This window comes from Acanthaster planci, linkage group LG04 (assembly GCF_054643075.1).
Source record: "Acanthaster planci isolate LZ-2023a linkage group LG04, COTS_SCS, whole genome shotgun sequence".
Lineage (NCBI taxonomy): Eukaryota > Metazoa > Echinodermata > Asteroidea > Valvatida > Acanthasteridae > Acanthaster > Acanthaster planci.
In genome coordinates this window covers 22141022-22168949 of record NC_141780.1, presented here as the reverse complement: position 1 = coordinate 22168949, position 27928 = coordinate 22141022, and the positions used below count along the sequence as shown (strand labels likewise).

At 40.8% G+C, this 27928-nt stretch overlaps 1 protein-coding gene across 3 annotated transcripts; it reads right to left on the bottom strand.

Moving 5' to 3' along the window:
* On the bottom strand, positions 1-27849 carry LOC110983981 (MAP kinase-activated protein kinase 2-like). 3 transcript variants are annotated; one of them, XM_022243755.2, is made up of 9 exons: positions 27719-27849; positions 19834-20038; positions 14804-14943; positions 14431-14489; positions 13360-13563; positions 10986-11061; positions 6042-6252; positions 5301-5381; positions 1-3666 (listed from the first exon to the last, which is right to left on the bottom strand). In XM_022243755.2, exons 2-9 carry the CDS (start codon positions 19996-19998, stop codon positions 3535-3537), a joined length of 1068 nt encoding a protein of 355 aa, XP_022099447.1. In that variant the 5' UTR covers positions 19999-20038; positions 27719-27849; the 3' UTR covers positions 1-3534. The 3 variants fall into 3 exon arrangements, with proteins under 3 accessions (XP_022099447.1, XP_022099439.1, XP_086992188.1); XM_022243747.2 differs by having other exon boundaries at positions 27363-27834; XM_087136062.1 differs by lacking the exon at positions 27719-27849 and adding an exon at positions 20337-20402.
* Positions 27850-27928: the final 79 nt, after the last annotated feature.

Genomic DNA, 27928 nt, shown 5'->3' with positions numbered 1-27928 from the left:
TTTCTCAAACCTTGATTACATCTCATTTTTATTCTCATAAAATGGCAACTATACACCCAGTTTTCTTAAGGTCTACTTCCAAAAAGTTCTACCTAGGAACGGTATGTACATTATGGATATAATGCTTAACAAATGCCAGGATATTTGCATTTTGTACAAAACGCAACCTTCGGCTGCAGCCAAGCACAATACTTTCCAGTGGGGCCAAAGGTATTATCTTTGCAGAAAGATGGGTCAAAAGTACAAGGTTATTTCTAAGCCTTTTTAATCACTGTATAAAAGTCCTTGCATATTTGTAGAAATTAAGACACCAAAGAACTGTTGTAAGCTGAAAATGAAGCCAAGCACATTTCACCGGTGGCTGATTTTAGACCCAACTAGTTTATGGGCATACACTTTGCTATGTATATTCTAAGATAGCCTGTTTCGGGAAAGTACTTACTTCATGAGTTTAGCAATAACTGAAATAAAACCTTTAAACCTTGGCATAATTGTAAACTTTCTGAGGGTGTATGATTTTCTCAAGTTTTAAACAGCTTTCTTTTTGAACACAACCCTTTTCACAATGTGCTTTACGAATTATACAACACAGACCTTGTGGTAAAGACGGACTTGGAGTAAAGTACAATATTCTAGCAAATAAAAATACTGCAGAAGACTAAAACGACAAAATTTAACATGAAACACCCGTTGGATCATGTGACTTGACCATCAAATCACATGATTAAATATGCTGAGTTGTTCAACACTGTACAATATCGATGGGCTAGCACAAGGAAAACAGACGTGGCCAAAGTTTGGGTTCGTCAGCAAGACATCCACATGGGACTTAACAACGGGGCTCATTAGGCACAGCTTCAAATGTATCTGACCACACAGAGTTCTGGTCAGGATGCAATGTTTGGAGATCTTGACCCAAACTGATTTCAGGCAATCTACCTTTGGTGGACACTAAAACATCTATATAAATGTTGCAACTGAAAACGGGATGCAGGAACAAAATCACAGAGCAGTAACTGCACACAGCATCCTTGCAACATTGGCACTGCAAAAAATACTAGATTCAACGACTGGAATCAAGTCTACACATTTAGGTGCATAACATGCTTCATGTAATCTGAGTGACATATGATTAATCCTGTCATATATTATGCTAAGCATGTGCAATCATGAACATAGCCACGATTCCAAATAGATTTCCAATAAAATACTCTCACAGCTTTATTCAGCATTCCTTATGCATCCAGCAAAAAAGGGTTTCAAAGGTCAACAAAGAAACATTTTCTTCACTGGCAGAAAGAGAACAGAAATATTCACAGCGCGTCTTTGTGATTGGCAATACAAGGACCTGCAATATGAGATCACTGTTACCAATGAACTATAGTTGTATATCTATATTGTGTCTAATGCTTATCACATTCCTCTCAACTGGCACACCTTGGCAGAATTATCTGCATGTTACTCACTTGTTAATAAAAGAAAAGTCCACTTAATTTGCATACTGACGTACAGACCCTTCTCATGGATAGACGGCAAGGCAGAATGAGCCCTAAGGAGGGTTTATTCCTAGACTGGCAACTGGAGGAACCTGGGGCTTTAATAAAGATTCCTATTGCCCCTCTGATCATCTAAACCAATCTTCAGTCAAATTCGCACACATTTCAAAAACCCCTGCACTGTCCACTGATACACTCAAATGCAAATTGCAGCAAGGCGCTCATGCATTTGCCGACCACAAACTCGAAAACACGGCCTCTCCATGGCAACCTCTTGCTGGTACACTGTACTGTGAATCGGCTGGTCATGGCTTTAGACATGGATCTGTGGTTTTTGGACACAAGTCCAACACAAAATGTTACTTGATTTTAACAGAGAAGAATCATCCAGTGATGGGTCTACGCAGGAAAAAAAAAGTTCGCCTGCAGAGATATCTAGAAACAAGTCCAGACTTGTTTCCAATTTGGCAATAAAGTGATTCATCAAGCCCCGCCCTCTCCAATACCATGCTGGCTGGGTATAATACACCTGCTCTCACAGTTGCCTGAACGTCCCAAGCATCATCCAATTCTGATGTTGATCACAAGTATATACTATTTACACAGGCATCATGTTGTCACTTCTACACACACTGAAATTCTCGCAGAGAAATTCTGTAAGGAAAACCTGTGCGTTTTATTTGAGGGGTACTTTTAAAAAGATACTTCTTTTACCCTCGTATACATAAAAACATTTCAATGGAGATTTGTAAAAGGCAATAAATTTCCTGTCCATTAAAACATGATACAAAATTTGGAAAATAGTATGGTGTATATTGTGCTGAAATGCTACAACTTTTATTTGTTTTATTTTTGGATTCAGCCTAGTTCCTGCTTCACATTTGCCAGCTGACACGCACGATTCTGAGGCAAGAACTAGACTAAAAAAGTTCGGCTTAACAAAAAATACACCGCACGATTTCTGAACAAAGTACAGCTATCCACACACAGCTGTCATTTGTCACAAACATCTGTCTTTTGCCTGACAAAAGTACTCAAATTACATACAAATAGGTATGTCTTCTTTTGTTCCTCACAAGATTAGGGCTTAAAAGGAACATCTGTATCGGATTGAAGGAACCATACAAAATCTTTGAAAGAACTGAACTTTATATCTTATGGATCTATTACAGAAAGGTGGGCCTTAGCAACTGAAAAATGACTGTCATAGGAGGTGACAGTTTGTTTAAAAAATGACATAAGGGAGTGTGGATCTTCAAAGACTTGGCTCAGTCTAGAAATTAAACATCACAAATTACAAAGAATCACGGACAGAGAAAGAGAGTGACTGGGGGGGGTTAAGCTTAGGGATTGCATTTCCCTGAGTGAAGGTTACAGACTTCGTACACAAATAAGAGGTTGGTGTGTTACTTAGCAACCAACTATCCTAGGTTTGATACATCACAGGCGCGCATCACTTGCTTCTGAAAGATGCACAAGTAAGGCTATGATGGCTTGAAATTTGGCATGACTGAAGGCAGTGGCTAGAGCCTCTACCATATGAGCCTCGAGCTGGACCACAAGAGGGAGCAATTGTCTTAGCAACACAGGCTCCTTTGGTCAGAACTGAACTTCACTGGTTTGAGAATGACGATGAAATGCATACCGGTACGGTCGCATAGCTACCAACAAAATGAACACTCCTGACCAACATGGCTCCTTTCAACAGGTGAGGGGGTGCTTCTGCTCAAGGCAGATAGATTCATATGGAGTTTCAAGCCACAGCATAGCAATTTGGACACATCTTCGATTCCAACTAAATGTGCACAAACATATCAGGTTTTTGTGTGGGCACCAGGCGCACAGAAGCAATGGTGTTTGAATGTCAGCGCATTTCTGTGTCTCCAATGATTGGATTACTTTGGCACCAAAGTCTTTGAGGGAAGGGATAGGCAATGCTTGGTCATCTTGACATGCCGAGTCCAGGATCTTGGATAAAAGGGGTGAAGGGGGTTATGTGTTTAGATATCTTGAGGAGGGGTGCGCCAAAACTCTGTGATCACGACTTGACTTGCTGTTCCTTCTGGACACGCCTCTTCATCAGGAGAGGGTTGGTGGCATCACTCATGTCCTTGATCTTGATCTGATCGTAGTCAACTCGCATTGTGGCCAAGGCATTTGTCATCTCGTCCTGTAAGGGTAGGAGAGACATAACGTGATGGTGAGAACAGGTTGCACTATGAGTAGTAGGGCTGAAACGATACATTGATAAATCGGTGCATCGTGATACATTCGTTCACAATACAGTTTATCCATACAAATTTTTAATATCGGTGCTTTCAAAAGAATAAATAACTCAGCTGCAGTGCACAACCACACACGTTGCACGAAAAGTGCAAAGTGTAAAATTGAAAACGCGACGAGTTTAAGTCTCACCATGGAGCGGTACTTCAGGTGACGCATCACCGATTGACCATGTCTGATTGCAGTGTACATATGAAGTGACAGTGTGTCCAGTTCACAAACTTGGCCGCACGCATATTACGTCATGCATGGAAATGTTCTATGTTTTAGTACAACACACACAGTATTTAAAGGCCGATGAGCGAAGCCGTGGTATGCATTCGGATTTTTTGTCAAGCATAGCTCGAGGGCACCCTATACAGTGCCAGCGGTAATGGACTGGTACCTTTCTTACCTTGAAGGGTTTTTACGCTATAGTCATTCTGGGACGTACACCAGTTTTGCAACGTTACTAGCCGGCTGATAATTTTTTGGTGGGACAAAACAAGGTTTTAGCCCAACCGCTATTGCTATGCATAGCACATGCAAACTTGACATGAGTGGATCTAGCTTCTAGGATTCTGATTTCCCCACTTCCAGCAATCTTCTCTATAGAAACACCTTGGCTTTCCCAAGTCAACCGTTCCCGATGGAGAAAGGAAAGCGGACAGAACAAAAATTGTATGCAGGCACTGTTGTGTTGTCATGAAGTACACAGCTAAATAAATCCTGGTATCATTTGTAATGCAAATAAAGTAAAATCATTTCTGAGATTCAACATAAAAAATTCAAGTGGCTAAATCCAAATTAAATTAATTCATAAAACAACTAGGCCTACCAACTGTATGAATTTTATAAATTGGATAAAATTACAAATTGAAAAGCTGATATCTTTCCAAGTTCATGAAGTTTGCAGAAATTTAAATACTTCAAAACCAGCATTATTTTTTCTACAGTTGCTTGGACCCTGAGTAAATTCATTTGTTATGATTTTACATGTATTTGTTCTTATAATTAATATATATCGTGATACATATCATATCCTGGCAAGTATCGTGAACTGTATCGTATCATGACACAGGTGTATTGTCTCAGCCCTAGCTATTAGGTGGCTTGAATTTTTCGAAGGAAATGATCACTTAGGAGGTCTGTGTACTTCTTGTGTGTTAACTCCTCAGATTTATTCTTAAAGTTATCAGATTGTTCACAAATGTGCAAGTTGTACTTGTAGATTCTCATTTTAGAGAAGATCTAATTCTGGTTAAAAAACTATTACAACGTTCTTTGACCATCTGATGACAATACCTAAATTTTGTGGTTTGAAACCAGCTCCCACTGGGAACTGATTTCAAATACTCAAATCCTCCACTAAATGTTTCTTTGACACTTGTGCTTGGGAACAAATTTGGAATAGGACCGAACTCCGCACACACACACACAAGAGGCATGAGAACTCAGGAATTTGCTTCTCACAATTTCCTTGACTCATTTCAAAGATCTCCCGGGATCTTTGTCTTGCCGACACATTTTTCTCATACTCACATTCAGGTCTTCCCACTGGTCCTTCTCTTCCTTCATGACTTGCACCGAGCAGAGCGGTGTCTCAGGAACCTCATTGTACCTCTGCACAAAATACCAAAATGGAGGGAAGCAATCACAAACATGGAAAGACTTTTTTCTTCTGATGAAGAGATTGACGGCATTCAGAACAGTAGGTCTTCAAGTAGACTCTGGACACAAATGAGGCTTATGGCGTGAAACTGACCAACATCACTGTACACCTTAGTACTGCCGCCTCTGGTAGCAAACAGCAGTGTCCAGGGTTAACAACACTTGAGAATCATTGGTGGTAGTGTCTGTACTAAGGAGCCCTCCTGTCCAGTGAAGGTACAGTGAATTTGTACCCATTCAGTTGAAAATCAGTGCCCTGTAATGTGTTAAATGCACAGATAACCCAAATGGAGAGGTGGGGTGTCTTTCAATGGTTCACACTGGTAAAATGCAGAGTGTAATTTACTATTCAAGTAAAATGGGGTCATAGGTTGGACTATAACTCCTTTAGCCTGTTGGATTGGAACCTTCCTAAAATCTCCAGAATCTTCCAATGCACAGGAACAAACACTGCACATTTTAACTTCCAAGATCATGAAGCCCTATGTTGAGTTATAGAAGCTGAGCTCTACTACCTTCCTCAATCCTTTGAAACCCTACAGAATCCTTCCCCCCCCACTAGAGTTTGAAGAATTGGAGACTGCGGGACTTTTCGTGATATCATTAGCCTACCTTGACCCATGGATGATTCATGAACTCTGTGATGGTCAGCCGGTCAGCGGGCTCCGTCTTCAGCAGCTGGTTGATGAGATTCTTGGCCTCTTGAGACACCTGGTCCCACTCGGGCTTTGGGAACTCGTACTGACCGTTGCGGATCCGTCGCTTCATGCCCGGGGAGATGGCAAGGCCGTGGTTGCTGTAGAACGGTGGGAAGCCACACAGCCTGGCATGGATTGAAAAGTTAGAGAGGACGGTGTAAGATTATAACTCTTCAACGAGCAAGGACACCGGGACTGCTCTTACAGCAGAACATGAACTCCACTCGTACTTGTTATGCAATAAATGTACAAGTTACCTACAGTATATGCACGGCAATGAAACAAATTCTCACAGGCTGGCGTCTTTGATTCATGTAATTACTGCTCTTGTATGACACAAGCTGTGTGATATACTGACTGTAGAGGGCAAATGATAACTGAAGCAATCTGAGGTGCTATATGCCAGGGTGTAAAAAAACCTCATGGACCATACCATAATAAAGCAATATTTTGTTACACTATAACGTTGTTTGTGGTTTGTGTTTGTTTTGCCTAAAGTCTGCTTGGAATAAGCATACTGTTCAGACAGCATGGAGGATAGTGTCAGTCTGGAGCATCAAAGTTATGTTGTAAATACTTACAAGGACGAAAAGTTACGTTTCTAACTGCAGGTACATGTGCATCCATACATGTACAAGCACATGTAGGTGTGGCAATAGTCAGTACAATGTAGTAATCTATGGCACTATGCATTGAACAAAGGAAGTCAAGGTTTTTACATGTAGTTTGGTAGTCATCTACTAAAGTGTACATGTCACATGTACATGTATATGTATACATGTGTACATATACATGTATATACATGTGTACATGTATATGTATACATGTACACATGGGTACGCATTCACCGCGTTCAGGGGTGAAGTTCTTTTGCTAGGGAAATTTGAACCGAGTTGTGGAGACATTTCTGAGTCCCCACAATATTTTCGGTCCCCACAAAATAGGTGAAATGTCGAGTGTATGTCCCCATAACTACGACGCAGGAACACATGTACATGTATACATGTGCATGTTCACTATTTCACAGGTCCCACGGCAATAATGGAATAGTAACTATTCCATTTTAATGCAAGCGGTTGCACTTTTGATGGTTTCCACGGACAAGAACCGTACACTGATTCACATAAGCCTCCACTACTCAGACTTCAACATAATCTGTAAGAAAAACGAGTCCGATTCGTCACTGTCATCCGGTAAAATGACGATTACATGCAATTTGTCATCTGTTTACTCAATGGTGGAGGCCGCACTTACAAACCAATTACTGATTTCAATAAAGGCACTTAACAACGGACCTGACCAGAATATGGATTTTTGGCATTGATGATGTTACTGAGTAAGTTTCAAGAGACAGAATAAAGCCCTTACGGCGAGTCATAGCCCCTGTACTGGTTTAAACATTGCCAGGAAAGTACATCACTGTCACTTCAAATGCAGATTGCAATCAACAATACCAACTATAAATTTACATGTGCTTTAAGATATGGTAAACTCAGCGTTCCAGGAATTCGCAAAAGCCCATGATAGGGGGCAGCTGGATACCACTGATTTCCAGAATATACGCGCAGTCTTAAGTCACTGTGGTCTTATCTGCGACTTCCTATTACCGTTCTGTTTGCGTACCAAGGAAATGTTAAAAGAAATGGAACAGTGTCAGATTTCTGGCAGGGATTTTAGAGAGAAACCAAAGCAATCAGTTTAATACTCACATTCAAATTAAAACAAGTACCTGCTAGTAAAACATTACCTGCACATTTAAAGGGTAACTGCCATCCATGTTTTTAATTACACACCTGTAAAATGCACCTTTGTGCTCAGTGAACCTTATTTTTAACTTTGGTTTCACTATTTCAAAGGGTATCTTCATGCCTTTTTGGTTTTTATGCACAAGAGTACATCCATATTCATGAGCAAAACTGTATATGTCATCTCAGGAAGAAGCTTCAATGTTTACATTGGTTTGTCCTGTGTTTTTGTAGATTTTCCTGAACTAAGTTCTCTTGTTTTTGAAGTTTCAGTGTTGTTTAGGTGCATAGCAATAAGAACCCATCAATTCCTCTCTCAGAAATGCTTTCAGTTAGTAAAATCTGGTTTTACAAATTTGAACAGAAATACCCATGCACTGAAGCATGTCTTCCCTAGATGACTTCACAGCAACAACGCCCTCAGTTGTCTGGGAAAACATGGAAAATTTTGAATGTTTAAAAATGTGTACTTTTCAATGCATTTAACCAAATGGGACTGTGTAAGAGTTTTCATGTATTGAAGAAAAATAAAAAGATGCAGAAGAATTGTGTCGAAGAAAAATTCATTGCAGCCACACTTTAAAAACAATATTTTTGTTCTTTGTCCGAGCAACTGCTTCACCAGAGAATGCCTTGACTCAGTATTGGACTTATAAAAAAAATCATGCAGAAAAGAGTAAAAAAAATAAACAGTATTGTTTGTTGTGAGAGAACCCAAGTGCGTCTTTCAGAGGCTGACAAATACACAACCCTGTCTGAGATCAAGAGCTATGATACACGTAACATTCCTAAGGCTTTACGGCAGAGCACACCAGATGGTTCAAATTGAGCCTGTGATGGAATCACTCAATCACAGATGCTTCACTGTTAATTACTTGACGACAGAAAACATGCCAGTAGGCAAAGAACAATTAAACTGTGCATGGCGTGTTAATATCCTCCCAATCTAGAAGTAATTATGCCTTACAGCTCAAGTGGACTGCCAGTGGTTATTGTGTATGCATGATAGATTTCAATTACCAGCAGTGTGGAGTAGGGATTTCTTGATAATCCGATAGGGACTAGTAAGGTGACAGAAGCTCTCCTCTTGGATTTGGGTGAGTGGGTTTCTGAGAAATTACAGCTTCTTGATATGGGCTAGGCTACATGCATCACTAAGATGCCTGTGTGCTTGATGAAGGAGATTTGAAATGCAATACCCTAAATGGCTTAGTTACAACTTGGGATTCAGTGGAGTTGTTTACCTGGTCTAGGTACAAGTAGTAACTGGCTCTGTAACTTCATTAGCCCCCCTAATTTCCCGATAACAGTATCCAAGGAAACACAACGATGTCAGTGAAAAAAAATAAAATTCTTCTTGTGATGGAAAACCAGCAAAGGACAGATGGCCTTGTGTTTAATAATACAGCATGATAGGAGAATAAACGATCTTAAAAAGGACTACAGAGACTGATGTATGGCTAACCTGTGAAATTTAAAACTTCTTTACAGCTAACCTGTGAAATTTAAAACTTCTTTACACACACTAAATTTTCTCTCCATGTTTTGTGCAAAGTCAGACTTTTTTTCAGGTAAAATGCAATAAGAAGTGTGACGATATAAAAAAGGCACCCCCGTTTATTTTGGTACGACCTTATTTGCCTTTAACTTACAATCGCGTTCATATTCAAATTAGACTAGCGTCACCAACGTTTGATTTCGGGCGCTAGCTCATTCTTCATTTTCCGGAGACGTCCGTCTTTGTTCTTTTACAGTTGGAAGCAGGAAATAAATTATTCCTGAGAATGATCCTTTAATTTGAGAGTGTCACAAAAGTTTAAGTCAACAAATTCTTCAGCCATCTTAAGTGCATATCACTAACATGATATATATCTATTTTTGGCTCTGTTCCAAATTGAGAATACAATTGTCAGGTTTTAAAGTGGAGAGTTACAGGCTGTTTATAAAAGGTAAAATGTAAAAATTGGGTCATGAACGATGAGGAATTGATGAGAAGCCCAACAATCATGGTTTAGATCTACTGCAATGGTGCTACTATCCTCCAGATTAATGTCTAGTGGTGACAAACTGTGAGAAACACAGTACACTAACAGACATGGAAGTGAACTATCTAAGGTTGCTACATGTATACAAGAAACCCCAAACATCCTCAAAGCAGCGCTGTGGTAAAGCCCTCTAAAGTTGATCAACAGATCTCTTGTCGCGATGCAAGTCACGAACAATTCTAATAAACTGCCAAAAAAGCATTGCTTTGTCATTCTGCAACCTGTGACTGCTCCGCTGACTGGTCTTGTTATGGTCTTGACAACACTACACCAAAGAAAAAAAGGCTGGCAGACCACAAGAGGGCGCTATTACAGTTTGGCATGCTCAGTGATGTGCATACTCCATGTGCCTATCAAGGGCTGCATGGGAAAACCCCGCAAATGTTCACTCTCTCAGGATAGAATTAAATCAGCATCTAAGCCAAGGTTGACGCTATGGTGAGACAAAAAGGACTCGTGTTTCAATCCCCACCACAGAGAACAGTGAAGTCTTTGATGCTGGTGATGACCATTTGTCAACAGTGTAAGAAATCTAATTGTCATACCTGTGTCTTGGATACTGTCCGTTTATTGGCTCAGAACGATCACATGACAGGGCGATATATCCACATATCACACTCACTGTGAGATATCTCATTCTACCGATAGTGCGTGCACGCATGCACCCAAGACAGAAGAGCTTCGGGAAGTTCGAGAGGGAACATTTTCTGTCCTGTACTCAGTTTTGCGTGGTACCCATGATACTTTTTGTGCATAGGCTACTAGGGAATCCAATCAAAGATTGCGCTCATATAGCAGACTTGTTCCAGTCCCCGCAGCCTATACGGTAATGAGGGGACCGCTAACCAGACTAGATAGATGTACTCATTGGTACCCGCACTAGTTTCAAATTAAAGTTAACATAACTAACATGAGGGAACAGTGCATTTGCTAACGATATTGTTTACATCTGTTAAATTAATTGTACAGTTTTACAGCAGGCCTCCATGTATCTTCTTCTGAAATTCAGAGCTTGTTTTTTTTGATAAATTCCTTAAGACAGACGTATGACGAAACAATTGTACTTACAAGATGTACATGATTACTCCTAGCGACCACATATCACAGCTCTTGTCGTACTTCTCGGGGCCAAGAACTTCAGGGGCTGCAAATGATAATTGAAGGGTAAAAAGTCTGAATTGTGAACTTATTGATAAATACAAAACACTGGCAGATAAGCACCCCAAGTATTTCCATTTGGTTGACAATTCACAGGTTTTGGGAAAGCTAAGATTGTGAAACATGCAGTGACAGCCGAGTCCATCATAAGTCCCTAAAGGTCCATCATGAGTCATTCAATCTTAAGCCAAGTCACCAAGTCCAAGTCACAATTAACTGTTCTCCCTGTAACTTATGACTAGTCTTGTGAAAGGAATTGTGACTGGACTTGTGAAGGGACTTGATGAACATGAACATTTTGCTTTAACCATTTCCTGCCGGGGAGCCCGGTTTCGGAGATGTTGGCTTTATATACACAGACAGGGTGCCTGAAATCGGACAAAGGGAACTAGGCTTTGTAACAAAAGACTGTATTCAGAACAAAAGACCGAGCTGCTGGGAATTGCCAACATTTTTTCAGTTGTCAATAGCGGAGGAAATCCATCATTGTTTTGAAAGATTATATCACTGTTAGGGGCATTCGGCGCAAGCGGATTTCCACCGGGGACAAAAGCGCTGCAGCGCTCCAGTGATGAGCAATACAATACCGCTGCACGCTGATCTGACCCCTATTGAAAAGACGTCAGCAGCGCACTGTGCCAGTTTCAGGAACAAAAGAAAATGACTTAACACCGCACAATCTGGGCTATTTTTACAAGGTGGCAGGCCTGGCTGAAATACTCAGGCGTCAATAGATGTTGCCTGTCAGATTAGAGTAGCCACCAGACAGTTATTCGTGTGGGTGTAACATTCAATAAATGGAGCTATGATTTTTTGAAGAATTTCAAAAACAGAAAAAAATGAAAAATCACCCAGCCCAGCAGAATCAACACTGGTAAATGGCCTGGCAGGAAGCGGTTAACACTGTCTGCCAATAAACAGGGATTCATGGTAAGAATTTTAAAACACCTATATTCCAGCCTGCCCAATTGATCTTAAGGTAGCTTGAACACAAGGCAGCGTATAACAGCTGCCGCAGGGAGAAACCTGCCATTAACAACTTGCTGCCAGGTGGAATTTGAAGTTGCATGACATAAAACTGGGAGATTTTCCGTTTTCAAAATTCTTTAACCCCTTGACGCCAGGACTTTTTTCTGAAAGCCGACTCCGAGAATTCCACCCTCGCTTGGCCACAAAGGCCACCTCCCAAACCGCAAATTCTCGGTTTGTGGCCCTGCATGCTCTGCAGGCTTTGATTTACACAGTGAAAAGGCTCATTGTTCAGTGGCATGTGGCTCTACTCGCACTTCCACATTCCCAATGCCTCTTCTCAAAGTGGGGACTAACTGGTGATTATGATGCAAATTCGGCCTTTTCATTTCTTGGCAACACACAAAGGCCAATCACCATATATACAAAAGCCAGGGTCTGCCTTCATTCACCATGTTCGCTCGAGCGTGGGCTGGGAATAATAGCTGAAAAGCAGGATGAGGAATCTCAATTTTTACGGTGGCTCTTATCGCTTCCCGTAGCGAAGGGGTTAAAAATCATACCTTCATTTACTGGACGTTTACACCCATATGAATAACTGTCTGGTGACTACTCTTATCTGACAGACAATATCTATTGACCCCCGAGTATTTCAGCCAGGCCTGCCGCCTTGTAAAAAAAGCCCAGATTGTGGAGTGTTATGTAACTTTCTTTTATTCCCAAAACAGCACAGTGCACTAGTCTTTTCAATAGGGGCTAGATTAGCATGCAGTGGTATTGTATTGCTCATAGCTGGAGCGCTTTTGTCTCCGGTGGTAATCCGCTCGTGCTAAATGCCACAAACAGTGGTATAATCTTTCAAAACAATGATGGATTTCCTCCGCTATTGACAACTGAAAAAAAGTTGGCAATGCCCAGCAGCTCGGTCTTTTGTTCAGAGTACGGTCTTTTGTTACAAGGCCCAGCTCTTTTGTTCGGTTTTGGGCTACCTGGTTTCGTGTATAAAGCCTACGTGCTCGAAACCAGGTTTCCTGGCAGCATATGGCTAAACAAGATCAACAGGTCATCAACACCCATAATCAAACAGTGTCAAAGCCTACACATCACTACAGGAAAGTGACACTGTTCAATTGGACTAGCTGCTCTTGCTTTGGCACTGGCAATTCATTTGCTCCTGTTGACTGCCAACTGGAACAAGGTCCTACAGATTTGTACGTCTGTTGCACCTTACAGTCAGCAGGGCCAGCAGCCAACGTTACTGACCAAAGTAACGCCTACCCCTCCAAACCAACCCTCCGAGACGATTTTTACTCACCCACGTAATAGGGCGTGTAGCAAGGCGTCTGTAGTGTGGCGGTGGTAGTCATCTTGGCAAAGCCAAAGTCCGTCAGCTTCAGCACCGAGTTCTTACTCTTATCCTTGTACAACAAATTCTCAGGTTTCAGGTCTCTGTGTGCAATGTTCATGGAGTGGAGGTGCTGAATGGCCATGCCGATGTTGCGGACGATCTCTGCCGCCTCTGTGGAATTAAGAAATAAACAAGTCAGATCAATCCAAACTTTGCTGTAAATGCTACTATCAATAGACCGACTTCAACGAAGTTGCTAACCAACTAAGAGCTGTCTTGACATTTGAAAATCTTGGCAAAACTCTGTGAAGAACCAGTTCCATGAAGTTAACTGTAGCAGTTTGGCCACCACCTTTTTTGTTTGGGCTGAACAAAGTTTGTCTTTTTGTTGTCTCAATCAAATCTATTGTAAAACGTATTTTTTGCGTTGGGGAGATGTAATTTATATAATGGGTTTTGCCCTTACCAAATGTATATCTTAATAAACACTGTAAGCTTGTGTATTCCCACCCGAGTAAGCTTGTGACTTTTTCGCAAGCTCTCGGACAAGCACTGGGCATACAGTGTTTATTAATACATACGTTGGGTAAGGGCAAAACCTGTTATATAAATCAATCAAATCTAGTTCTCATTCTCTGAAATCACCACAAATTCTCCTAAACTCTGTCTTTATCCCATTCTCTGCAAAACTGAATCTATCTCAGACACAAAGAACACCAAGTATTTATGTCATTATCACGAAAAAGAAAAAACAAAGGCATGACAACTCCAACGAATTTGGAGGAAACAGGCATTCCTTATTTTTGGTGTTAAGGGACACCTGTTTCCTCCACATTCCTTCGATTATTGTGACAGGTTTTCTTTGTCTTTGGTGTTAATTTAAAAAAATCAACAGTTTTTTTTGTATTTAACACATGCAAAGTTAACAGCAAATTTTACTTTTAAAATAATTTCCTGACTCAGGTCCACAAAAAATTATCAGACTATTTAGGTTAGTGTTTCCCAAAATCTCTTCCCCAAAGACAGAAATAGACTTACCTCTCTCTGTAAATAATGATTTTTCCTGTATCCTGCTGAACAGTTCACCGCCCTCCATGCTGTAATAATAAAACAAGAACTCATGACACATTGCCAATGTCTTTTCAATCTTTTCCATTCTGAAATCATCTTCCTTTGCAGAAACATTTCAACAATACTGACTGCACTGACATGGAATGTCATCAGTTTTATCCATTACAAGCCCGCTCGTAGACAAGCCTTCTACCGGTATTTGCAGACATTCAGACTGTGCATACTCTATGCTGCAAGCGTACAGAAGTGTTGGATACACCAAAGCGGACGCCGTTGGTAGATATTACAAGAGTGCCCTCTTTTGTTTGTACACAAAGCCAATCAATGAACCAGTCCTCACCATTCCATGACAACCAGCAGACACCTATGACCATTGTAGATGTTCTCATACACGTCCTCAATGCCGACTATGTTATAGTTCTTGCATGCTCTCACATGGAGGTCAACCTCTCTCTGCGCCTTCTGGTTCTCCAGAAGAACCTGCCGAGACAATGGAAAATCAGTTCATCACCAGTGCACTTGGGCATTCACGGGACAACATTGTTCCTGAAGCATGGACCAGGAACAAAATCCATGGTCTAGCTTTGGGGGAAGGGAAATGAACCCAAACTTTTTACCATTGGTAATCATATGAAAAAATTCCTTGTCAATTTCCCCTCAAATTTATATAAGAGATATTTTTGCAACGAGTTACTCTTTCACAATCACAAATTTTGAAATTTAAGACGGCAAAACTGACCTCAAATCTTCATTCAATTTTGGTGGAAATAATCACATGATAAAAAACACAATCACAGTCATCAGCAGTTTGGAAAACAATGCCAACAACTGAAACGTAACGACCAATGTTGTGCAAACCCAACCAAACCTGAAATCTGAGCTAACCCTAAGCTAACTTTAGATTTGGATGGATTCAATTCCGCTGTCATTACTTCAATTGGGCTGGGTTGGTTTCAGTTCTGCATTTAGACATTTGGGATTGAATCTGTTTGCTTGAACAGGTTATTCTGTGTTTAACCAGAAATAAAATAGGAAAAAAAAAGGAAAAACTGGAACGCTGAGGAAATTAATGGAATGCAACGGCAAACTCAATGTGCCTTGTAAAATTATCATGCATGACTTTTGTTTGTGTGATTAATTTCTTTCGTTGAAAGTTACTGGTAGACATGGTAGAGTTATAAATGAACTACCGTACATACTGCATAGCAACAGCCCGTCTATTATTGTCTGGTCGGCCTACAAGAATGTGTTTGAGACAATGGATATAATTAGAACTGCTTCCAAATAATACTAATCCATCACTGTCAATGACAAAAGGTTTATATATAACATGAATGTCATCCCAACTATCAACATTGGTTTCTACAAGTACCACCACATGTAAATCTATCCTTGCGGAACCTAGGGTATAAACAGTTTGATGAAGTCATCCACTCAAAAGGATTACTTCAAAAGTACACGTACATGTACACATGGGCAATGGAAAGGAGGAAGTAGAAACTCAGATTTATTCATAACGTTTTATTTCTGCGGCTTCTAAGATATGATACTAAATAAAGGTCTGCACTGAATAAAGATCTTTACATATAGTAAACAGTATGTGCATTAGCATACATGTACATACACGTACATACACTGCGTTAAATGCCACATGGATGTTCTCATAGTACATGTGTGTTTATAAGGAAATGCTATTTGATATTGGTATGAGTTATCAACAATATCTGCCAAGGCTTACTAGTTCATAGTTGTGAGTTTTAGCAAAAATGTAATTAACATTTTTGAATGTGAATGTTTAGGAGAAGTATACAGATACATGTTTATGTGCATCACTTAATTTCCGTAAATATTTGGAATAACCACAAATACAACATGTACATGTAAGTATCCGTGGTCTATCTGATTGAATGCTTAACTTGAAAGCAAACAGCACCGTCGCACATGGAAGAATGACAACTATTCAGGCTATATAATGTAGCCACCTCCCAAAATGGGAGAGGGGGGCTCATCATTTTGGCTGTGTCTGTCTCCAGCCACGCATGATTTTATCCATCCCCCCACACAACAGAAATTTTCAGGGTGAAATCGGAACGGAGGAAACAAAGTGAAACAGTGGAAATTTTTCTGCCAAAATTGGGTCGGGAGGTCTGTACTCGAATACAAACGCGCACACTGGCATGACAGGTGTACCATATTCCTCTCACTAACATGTACACGACTTTAATAGTACCACAGATTTTGTCCATTTTTTCGTTATTACTAACATATGTAGCCCCAATCGTCAACAAAATAGCTGACCATAAACAAAGCACATCAAACTGAAGTATTTGTTTGGCTTCAAGAAGTGACCTTGCCACCTAGACAGGTATTTTATGCAAACATTTTCTGAGTTTCGGACGCTATTTTGGTAAATGGTTTTTGGTGGAATGATGTCAGGCAGTATCTCTTCAACAACTGTCTGTGTCAGCGTTCCTTATGACCATATGGAAAACAGGCTTTAAATAACTCAGAACCAAGCAGCCAACTACTGAGCCAAGCTGAGTAGGGCCATATCTACGGCACAGCTACATGTGCATATAAATGGCCATAGCACCGACCTATCGTTATGCCACAAAAACAGTACAAATCCTTGATATGTGGGAAAATTTCACTTGAATCAACAGTCTAATCACTGCAATCCATCGCAGTGCAGTTGGTCCCACACACGTGTAAACATGATCACACCATGGCCATATGGGTGCAGGCATGCAGGATGCATGTGCAGCAGTTAACCTGTTGACCAATGGAAAAACATCTTTCTAACAGAAGCTGAGGTAACTAAGTTCAACCACGGTGTTCGTCCAGTTTCAGCTGATTTATGCATCACGCTGTTTTTGTCTTGACTTTTCCACTGCAAACAAACATGTACACAATGAAGTCTTTGGATAGCTAGCTTGTAGCTTGTACATGTACAAATACATGTAGCTAATGACAAATGCCCTGACCAAGGCAACATGGCCCAGTACTTGTAAGCCTACGCATGTTAAGAGCACAAAATTAGACCAAAAAAGTGCTCAGACAAAATGTCATAACACAAGCAATTTCTGCCATTTCCAGCTTTTGATCTGCCATACTGTAAAAGGCAGAGTTGTAACATGCAGTGTCAGGTGTCGAAATAAACCTTTTTTCTTGGTAGCCAGCAGGACCAGTACTTCAAAATTCTCACTGGTCCTGCTGAAGTTTGGTGGTCCCATACGCCAACCTCACAGCAGTCCCTGTTAGGGTGCAGGCAGCGACTATTTTTCAAGATTTTACATCTTGAAAAATTACAAATAGTTTGCAGTACCCACTGCTTCACCTGACTCGGACCGGCCAGCCATCCCCGGCAAGCTCGGTGGTTGAGTGGTTAAGACGTCTGCGCTAGTAAGCAGGAAGTCGTGGGTTCGAGTCCCACACGAGTAAGCTTATGACTGTTTTGCAAGGTACGTACTCGAAAAATGTCCAATATCCAACCGTAATTTCACGCTCTGTACATGTACACATTCAGAGAACATATAGTACCTAAGAACGGGTGCATGTAAAAGTATGGAACCCATTTTTAATATACATGTACATGTAAATTTGGATACTTGGAAATCTTAAATGTTGCAAACGAACAATTCTAACTTGAAGCACATGGGTGAAAAACGCCGTATCATGAGTGATGATCGTGACTACGGTACATGTACCTCTGGGGACATCACAGAAACCAACAGACTGATTGATCAATTTCAAGGTACATGTACTACCATGAAATTAAAGCCTCATTTTGAGGTCTCAGCTTGAAACTGAATACCACCTCACAACATGTTTTTACTGTATGGGGAGGGGAGGGGGGAGGGGACGGGGAGGGGGAGGGGAGGGGGAGGGGGAGGGGGAGGGGAGGGGGAGGTCAGTAAGGTGGAATAGGAGGGGTCCCATTGCCATTTCAAATACGTGCAGAGGGCATACATTTGTGTCTGCACGACTATGAACTGTATGACCAAACAGCAGTCACAGGAAACTACCAAGTCTGACTTCACCATGAACAATATGACCTCACAGTGTGAAATGGTTAATAGAAACGTGTAGAATCCTGACCCACACCAATAGAATGACATCCTGCTCCTGACTCACACAAAACACATTGATACGATCTGGGATGACCCTGACATTAACTGATGAACAAATGCATTCAGGCGTGATCAAAAGAAAATAAGCCTCATGCAGTTGTGCAGCGCGCAAGGACGAACACACAAAGCAAACCTGCACACATAATATTCACGATGTACACGTACGGTACATGTATCTGGCGTATACAAGCTGGCATATGTACATGACCGTATTCGTCTTTGGGTAAATCTCCCTTGTATCAAACCATACTCTCTAGACACACAAGCACAACACACTTTGTCGAAAATGTCGAGTCATCATGGGAAATTGTACAGATCTGATTGCACCAATGACCAGATGACTAGGCATGCCTACATGTATATAGCACACATGCACATAACATGTACATGTACATGTTTTTGTACACAATTCCTTGAATTTTCTCCACTGATGGGTTACGCTATAAACCTGAGGTCCCGACATGTGACTACCTTACAAGCATACTTTGACAAGAGAAGTATCACTGAAATTGATGTAAAACTACATGTTTACTTATTTGTTTGGCAGGTAATCTGCAGTACTTATTCGCTCTTGGGAATTAAAGAATGATTTCTGAACAGAAAAAAGCACATGCCAGGTGTACGAGGAACAGGACAAATATTGGACCCCAAATTTATGAATATGGCATGACATCTCATAATGGTCTGAACGTGTTTTGAACACATGCATGCAAAGACTTGGAACAGTTTACAAATATTTAAATATATAACCCATCTTACAAAACAGCCTTTATAACTGACAGAGCAGAGCCACTAACTGGGGAAAAAAATCAAAATATGTGTGGCGTTTTTTTTAAATCACGGCTTTCTCTCCGTACCAGGCTTTTTATAAAATGTTAATTCTAACAAAATGAAAATACTTCCAACCTTCTGGGCACAGCACACAGTTTGATATTTCTCAAGTAAACATAAGTTTAAAGCCAGATGGGTAAAGATCACTCACGTCTCCAGACAACGACAAAGCCATAGTTCCATGAATATCTTAATGTCAATGTTTGGAGTATCTATAAAATCCATCTGGTCAAAGGCCCAACTCATCTTCTACGCTTGGCTGCAGGGGCATATTTTTCTGAAATTTATTTGGACATTAGTGTTGACTTTGATGGTAATATTTTAGTCAATATTTACTCCTTTTTGGCCTGCATGTAAGTATCAAAGTTTGTCAGAGCAGTTGTCATGGGAGAAATTCAAGGCAACTTACTTTGAGAGCATATTTATGACCCGTCTGTTTGTTGTGACACTCCAGCACCTTGCCGTTGATTCCGAGTCCCAAGACCTTCTTGGTGATCTCATAGTCCTCTGTGATGGCATGTTTCTTTGGCTGGAAGGACAGACCCATCTGTGTTGACTGGTTCTCACCCATCATGTTCTGTGATCGGTTATTATTCTTCCCTTTGGCTTTGTCCCTGGGCGTTCGTGAAAACAGGGGGAGAAAAACACAGGCTTGGTTAATAGAGCACGGAAGCCCTGACCTCGCGAACTAAAAATGCTGGGAGGTTTTTGTACGGTTGAAATGGTATTACACATACAGTAGTATAGATACCCAGATGTCCATGCAGTCTGATGCAATCAACGTCACTCAGACCATGTTTATGGCCCGAGTGACACTGACAGCCCTTTGAAAACAATGCAACCTTACTTTTCATGCAGTCGTGCAAGGGTCAAGCTTGTTGACGGTACCCGTGTACATGAACCGGTACTTACTCTGCTTGGGTCACTGCCAAGGGAGTTTTGAATATACTACGAATCGGTCTTTCCTCCGCCATTACAGTCGACCGGCCCAGTGCTGTTTACACAAGGAATTCCTCACTAAAATTAGAACGACTGTGGGCTGCGTAAGGCTGGGGGTGGTGCATGTGTTTGCCAGAGGTTAGACAACCGGTTTTGTTTTATACAGCAAAGCAACCGGGACAGCGACAGCAAGCAGCGAGGGCTGAAGCAAGCTTGCTGAGTCACGCCTTGGTCATCTTTCGACCCTCCAATTAGTGACATGGGTGTTAGCTGTGGCTCCCAACGAAGAACTTTTGAGTGACGGATCAACTCTGGTCCTTCAAGTTTAAAGGGACCCCACCTGGGTGAGATTTCATTTACGTACATGTACATGTTCATATTGCAGGCAGAGTTGAGACCAAGTCGCAAGCTATCTTGTCTTAATTCACGAGTTATTCAAATGAAATGTGACACGACCTGCCCCGTAGCTAGATTTTTTTATTGGACTTCTGATTGACTAGTGATTAACTAAATTAAACTTTCTGTCATCAACTTCACAAATGTAGCACCATCCACTTCAAATATGCAACACTATCAACAGAGAAACTGACTAAACGATGGCAGTGCAAATTAAACTTAAGTACATGTCCCAGTATATATAGTACCAGCAAACTTTGCCCAACGTTACTCATGTACCATACAATGTACATACCGGTACATGCACAGTGCTAATTGTGAGAAGATTGGAAAATTGACAGCAGACTGGAAAACCACCTTATGATCAGTCTCTGTTGTAACAGTTCCACTGTGCCCGTTCTTCCGTGACTTGTGCTAGATTTAAACAAATTGTCAAATCTTAATGGTATTAAAATGGTGTACCAGAGATAAACATAATCCCCATGTTAGATAACGAATATAGAGAAAAAGATGATTGATGACGCGCGATGTTGTGATGAATGGTTTACCAGTACTCTTATCGACTATGATAGAATCTTCTAGTGTAATCTTTCATGATCTGTAGCCCCTTCAAGTCTACAAAGTCCTCAGGTTTTCATCTGTAGCCCCTTCAAGTCTACAAAGTCCTCAGGTTTTGATCTGTAGCCCCTTTAAGTCTACAAAGTCCTCGGGTTTTTGCCACATCGATATTTCCTCCTCTGAGTAATAGTAAAGGGACCATACAGGAAACTATGACACAAGGGGGCTGGCTATGCTTACTCCATCCCCACGCGCCCCTGGTTCATAAGGATCTATTATTTACCAATAGACTGCCTTGGTTCCCCTACCAGGGGCCTTGTTCAACTAATTGTTAGTCACTGAGCGACACTGCTACTCAAATCAACACGCACATCTCCTTGAGGTGGATCTTTGTGTTGTATAGTTGTCTAGGCCCCTGGAAAGTTGCCAGCAACGGAAACTGGCAAAGTACATGTACAGTATGGTACACTGTATTGAGTGACTGGAGTTTCTCTCTAAACGGTGGGTGCAACAGGCCTGTGAATATTGCTAGGAAAGTTAAGGGCAGCTACACTTTTAAGATCAAAAGATCTACTTGTTACCAAGTCCAGTTTCCATTAGTTACAGTTATGAGGATTCAACATGTAATCAGCTTCAATAACAAAGCTGAACATGGCCAAAACAATCTCAGAACAAAATTGCCACCGATCTTAAACCCTGTACAGTGTATTTGATAATCCAAGCAATCTTCCTTCATTGTTTCATCAATGAAGTATATTCACTACACGTACAATTGCCTCCAAAAATGTGAAGTTTACATATAAATAACTGTGACACTAATCTTGGATGAGATGCTTATCAGCATTTTAGCTAACAAGCCGTGCAACCGTGCTTTGCAGAGCCAGTTTCGTGAAATCATGGCCCATTTTTTCACACATGGCCAGGTGGTGTAAATCAAGCTGTGCACTACCTACATGTAATTCGACGCTTGTGTAATCTAGATCCCAAAAAATGTGAAAATGAAATCCGAGTTAAAAATCCGTCTTTTTCCCCCATCAACCAAGTCAAAAATAGAAAATATGCTGCAGTAAAGCACATGTATGCTGGGTTATGGCTCTCACGTTTGAACGTATCAACGGCGGCAGGCAGGTTCCCATAATGAACTACAGCACCGTATCTATCAACTTGTAACAAAATGAACCCAGGAAGCCATACTTTTTCACCAGTGATCTGTTATACAATACATGTAATCAACCTCATTCCCATGGCGTTCGTTAACCACCATATTGCGCCCAGTCTCGCACGAGGTAGTCCGTGAGGACGAGGTTGACATGTCATCATTTTGGGCATGCACTACTTGCTCACTATATCATCCAGAATGTAACAAAAAATAACAGACTTCTTCTCGAAGGTAACGGTTGACCGACACATAATCTTTGTTATTATCAATAATCAGCATAAAGCTTGTTAGGTTCTTCTACCTAAACGATTGGAAAAATTGTTGATATCTTCTGATGCCATGTTCAGACTCGAGCATAAGCATGAGCACATGGCCTGCCTGTGGTGTACGTGTACGTGGGTGCGTGTACAGTGTGCATGTACGCATACATGTACGTACATGAACATGACATGTACGAACAACATACGCCTGCAATACATAGACTTGACCTAGTCCTTGGAGTGTTTGGCATGACATCGACAAGAAGATAGATTTTTTAAAACGATCCCCACATGTGGATCAACTACAAGAAACAAGTAAGAATAAAAGACATGTGTTGCGTCCCACCTGCCAGCTTTTTGGATGTTACTCATTTTTTTATTTTTGTAACTTTCAATTTGTTTCTATTGGCACGGTTAAGAACATAAAAAGTACATGCCAATAATTCAAACGGGGCTGAACACATTAACCCAAATCAAGTCTGTTTAACGTGAGAAAGGATTAGGTAATTAAGCACCGAGTAGGAATTGAATCATCATGGCATAAAATGTGAGGGGAGAAGTCATTTTTGCAGAGGTCAGCAAAGAATGCAGAAGTTTCCAACTGTGGGCTTTCGAGTTCATCCTGATCAATCGCCGACAGTCATGGTTTCAAACATTTACTGTGTATTTCTACTTGCACTATGTACTAAGGATGCAATACGTGAAGGTCGTGGATTAGACCTTATGTTGTTGGTGCTAAGTCAAGCACAAATTTAGCCCAATATTTCTTTTGAGTCAACTGCACAGCTCAAGAGTGCCATTCGCACTGCCTAAACATAATGACAGGAATTGCCAGAGGATTTTGAAGGATTAGGGCAGTTAGGCACACCTCCAAATGACATTTTCAAGAAATTTTGGAGGATTTGGGCTGAATGCAATTATATCATGTTGGATTTTGGAGGATTCAGGATGGTTCTTAGTAAAAAGGCTTAGGGGTTGGGGTTAATGCACATACATGTATACACATAAAAATACACAGATGTAATACATAAATATAGAAATATTTTTGTCTTTTGTTTCTTTGGCAAGAGTTCAGTATCCAAGCCCACATAACAAAATCCACCTCATCTTTTATTCTCATCAAAGACGGATCCATTCATCTTAGGAAATTGTCTCAAGAAAAAATTGTTCTAACCTGTACAGGTACATAAATGAAGGTCATATTTTAAAACTTGGTGCTGAAGTTCTTAAATTTTCTTTTCTTGGTGGCTGGGTAAAGGAACTCTTTCGTTATCTTTAGTTGTAACAATGATAAGACTTGAATTCTGGTTATTTTTGCAAGGTACTTGATGAGGCTGAGTGCTACCGGCACTGGCGTTGGGCATGATCAGTCGGCGCTATTGATCAATCACTGCACCATCAGTTGATCTTGCAGCATCTCTGGAACTATCAGGCTCCTTGTTTTACTTTTCTGAGACTGAGAAACAAAGTGAGGGACTCCGACACTAAGACTTCCAAATACGGACATCGCTAATTTTTCTCTGCAGTGGTAAATCAGCCATTACAAGGTGGTAACATGATCTAAAATGTCAAACTTAGCAGGGCAAATATTGGAATGTTTACTTTAGGCAATATTTAGTTGGCACAGGGAATGTGCGCAGGGTGTCAAGTGATGTCTGTGTATGGAACTCTTTCCACTCCAAACATATAGACTGGAATCGGTAGTTAATCTAGGAGTAGGCCTTGTTCTTTCAGTACCGTACATGTACAGTCTCTCAAAGTTCCAATCTTTTCACATTCAGCTGATCACCTTTTAGCTGTTCTTTGTAATTCATGGCTGTGGAGAACTGTTTTGAAACGTGCATGTTCAGCTCAATATTTCCTACAGGATTGACTGGTTGCACAATGAACGCAATCAATCGACTGTGCAGATTGCAACCAACATGCCTAGCCCCATATGTAGGATTGTGAATGGCTCTTGGCATTTGTCTTCATAGTACAGTCGACTCTCGTTAATACGAGGACCTTGGGACTTACTAAATTAGCTCGTATTAAATTAACTGCCGTCCTGCTTGACGTACATCACCAATCGACCGTACATAAAGCATACATGTACATGCATACAACTACATGTAAAAGTGTGCATAACTTTTTGTTTAAAGGCACATAGTATCGTTTTTTTACATGAATTTGATTTGAAAAAAGCTTGTTTATGAAAGTGTGATATAGTTTAATGAATAAAGACTTGTAATAAAGATAGTTACAAAATGTAAGAATGGAGAAAGTGGAATTTCCACCAGTCATGTCGATTCAGAGCAACATGTCCCCGGCCCCGCGCGCCGTGATGAGATCCACATACACGCACTTAACTACATTAAAATTTTAGTTGGTAACCAACACCAGAGCTGTGCTTGTTGCACATAAAAATGTGAGGAAACCAGCTATTGGTGGTGTGGAAAGCAGAGGGCGAATATCGGATTTTACTTTGGAAAGGCGTGTGGGTTTGGTGACAAATTATTAGCGAGGGATACATTTTTTTCTTCAAAACTTGTGGTTGTTATTTTCTTAAACATTTTTGGACTGAAAACCACGGTTTAGTCATGATTTTCTTAAATTGAGAATTCATAGAAATGTCAAAAAAGCGGGTAAAGATTTTTAGACGGAGGGTGGGCAGTTTTTGGGCCGGGTGTTTGGTTACGGTGTTTAGTTTCCTGTTACGACTTTGGGAATTTTTGGGGGGCGGGGGAATCAAACAAAAGATTTCTTTTGTTCACCACTGTCCTACATACTGTCGCACTTTTGGCGGCACTTGCTTGTGTTCAGGCGTTGAGCCGCCACACCGAATTTCTACATTAGGTACGGGAACCGCGAAAGCCCATTGTTCGTCTCTCGTGAGGGAAAACCACAGTGCTGTTATACTGCACATGTATAAATTACGGAAGCGCTTTTCAAAATTGAATAGACTGGCTGATTGACAAGTTGCTTTCAAAAAGCTTGTGTTAAAGAGACAGATAGATTTGCACTCGGCCAGTGCACAAAAAGTGCTCGTCTTAACCGAAATCTCAACATCCGAGCTCGTATTACACATTTTTTCCCTCATAGTAATGTGCACAATTCAGTCGGGACTGCCAAATATGCTCGTCTAAACCGAGCTCGTATTACTGAATGTCGACTGTACTGTCGCTGTGTGACATGTGGGCACGATTGGGCTGCCACTACCAACACACCCGGTGTTTGTATATTTCGAGACCCGTTTCATATACAAGTACTTGCAGAAGGAAGAATCAAATTTAAGCTTTCAGAATCACCTAACTACATGTAGATGACAATGACATTATTTCGTCAAACTGCAGCATCAATTTTGTAGAAAGAGGGAAGGGTTTTGATTTTTGAGGGAAATTATGGGGTAAACACAACCTCATCGACCTAGACCGTGGACGCATCCACTGAAAATAAACATGGCAATGATGTTAAAACGTGCTTGGTAGAGTGTCTCTGATTGGTAACTGAAAAGTTTAATGAGAAAGCTGATCTCTGATTGGTTGAGATGAGGTGATTAGGAAGTAAGAAGATTTAAGATTACAGCCAGATGGGGCACACACGCGTCCACATAGTGATGTAAAACCTGCTTGGTAGAGTGTCTCTTATTGGTTACTGGCAAGGTTCCTTAGAAAGTGGATCTCTGATTGGTTGAAAATGCAGATTAGGGAGTAAGAGTATTGAAGCAAACAGCCAAAGGTCACACAGTCTGGTCATGCTATTTAGCGTCAATAAGTATGAACAAGCATCACCACACACAAGTAGCGTCAAAAAAAGCGTTAACAACTTGAAAATACCCTCTAAAGATTTTAAATTGTTTTTATCATATTTTAGAGACTCTAATACATGCCACTGTGTAAGAAAAGTTTAAACTGAATTCGCTTCCAGGTTCACACAGAAAAATGTAAATTTTACTCTGCCGTCCACGCGAAGAGAAGATGGCGGCCAGTCAGACTACACGACCATGCCCGACTTTGTCACTCTAATTTCAACACTCAAGTATTTCAGATAAATATGATATATTGAACAAGATACATGTATGTAAAAGTCTAATACTGCAAATTCAAAAAAAAAATTGCATAAATGTGCTTGAATAACTTGTTGATGCTCTGTTGACTCTCATTGACGCTACATGATGTAGCATGACCCACAAAGTCTGCCATGTGCGTGTGTCAAGTTGACCGCGCATCCACTTACATTGACATAGGTAAGAAAGTGGCATTTTTTTATTCTGATTTACTCTTCCAAATGTAACCCAAATAGGGTCAGGACAATCAAGAGACATTGACTAACTACTCTCTTTCAGGGCCAACCTTTATTAGTAACGTGAAAACTAAAAGTAACTCAGGGGACCTGAAACAATCTCCAGTCACACACACAGCAAAAAGTGGTATTCAGATAAATGTAGTTTCCTACATTTTAGCAGTCAACTTTTCATGCTTTTAGTTACAAATGGCAATTGTTATGAACATAAACAAAATAAATGGAACACTCAATAGGCCTATTTACATGCATTCAAATAATGAAATATTAATCATGTTAATTATCTGATTATGGCATGCTGATGAGGGAAAACTAGGGCTACAATCTTGCCAACTAGAAACTAACCTCAACCAGGAAAAGGCATCCATTTTCTCTTTGAGATTTGTCTGAGATCCGTTGCAGGCACAGCAGACGAACAAATGTCTATTTATAGCAGTTGATTTCACCACTTTTCCACGAAATGCCTCGCGCGAACCTCAGCTCAGCTAAAAGCTAAGTTACACAGTTTTGTGAAATAACGTTGCACAAAACAAAACAATAAAGCAACCAGACGTGCAGACGAAAGCTAGAATTTAGAAAAACTCTTGGAGTTTCACCATCTGACGATAAAGTTCCAACCAAAAAGGGAGGGAGCGCTAAATGGAGGATTTACTGAGGATACAGCAGCAAATCTAACGTTAGCAAATCTACCGGCCGCTTACCAAGACTGGAAAATTACGGAGGTTTACATGTACATACAACCAAACGATGTCATGATCGTCATCATCATTGCACACATATCAGTTCAGTGATTCACGCGGATGACACGATACGCGTGACACGGATGTACATTGTCTGGTTCCAGTCTCCCATCCTTGTACACTTGAAAGATTTCGAACACGTGATCTAACCATAACGGGCAAAGTCGCACC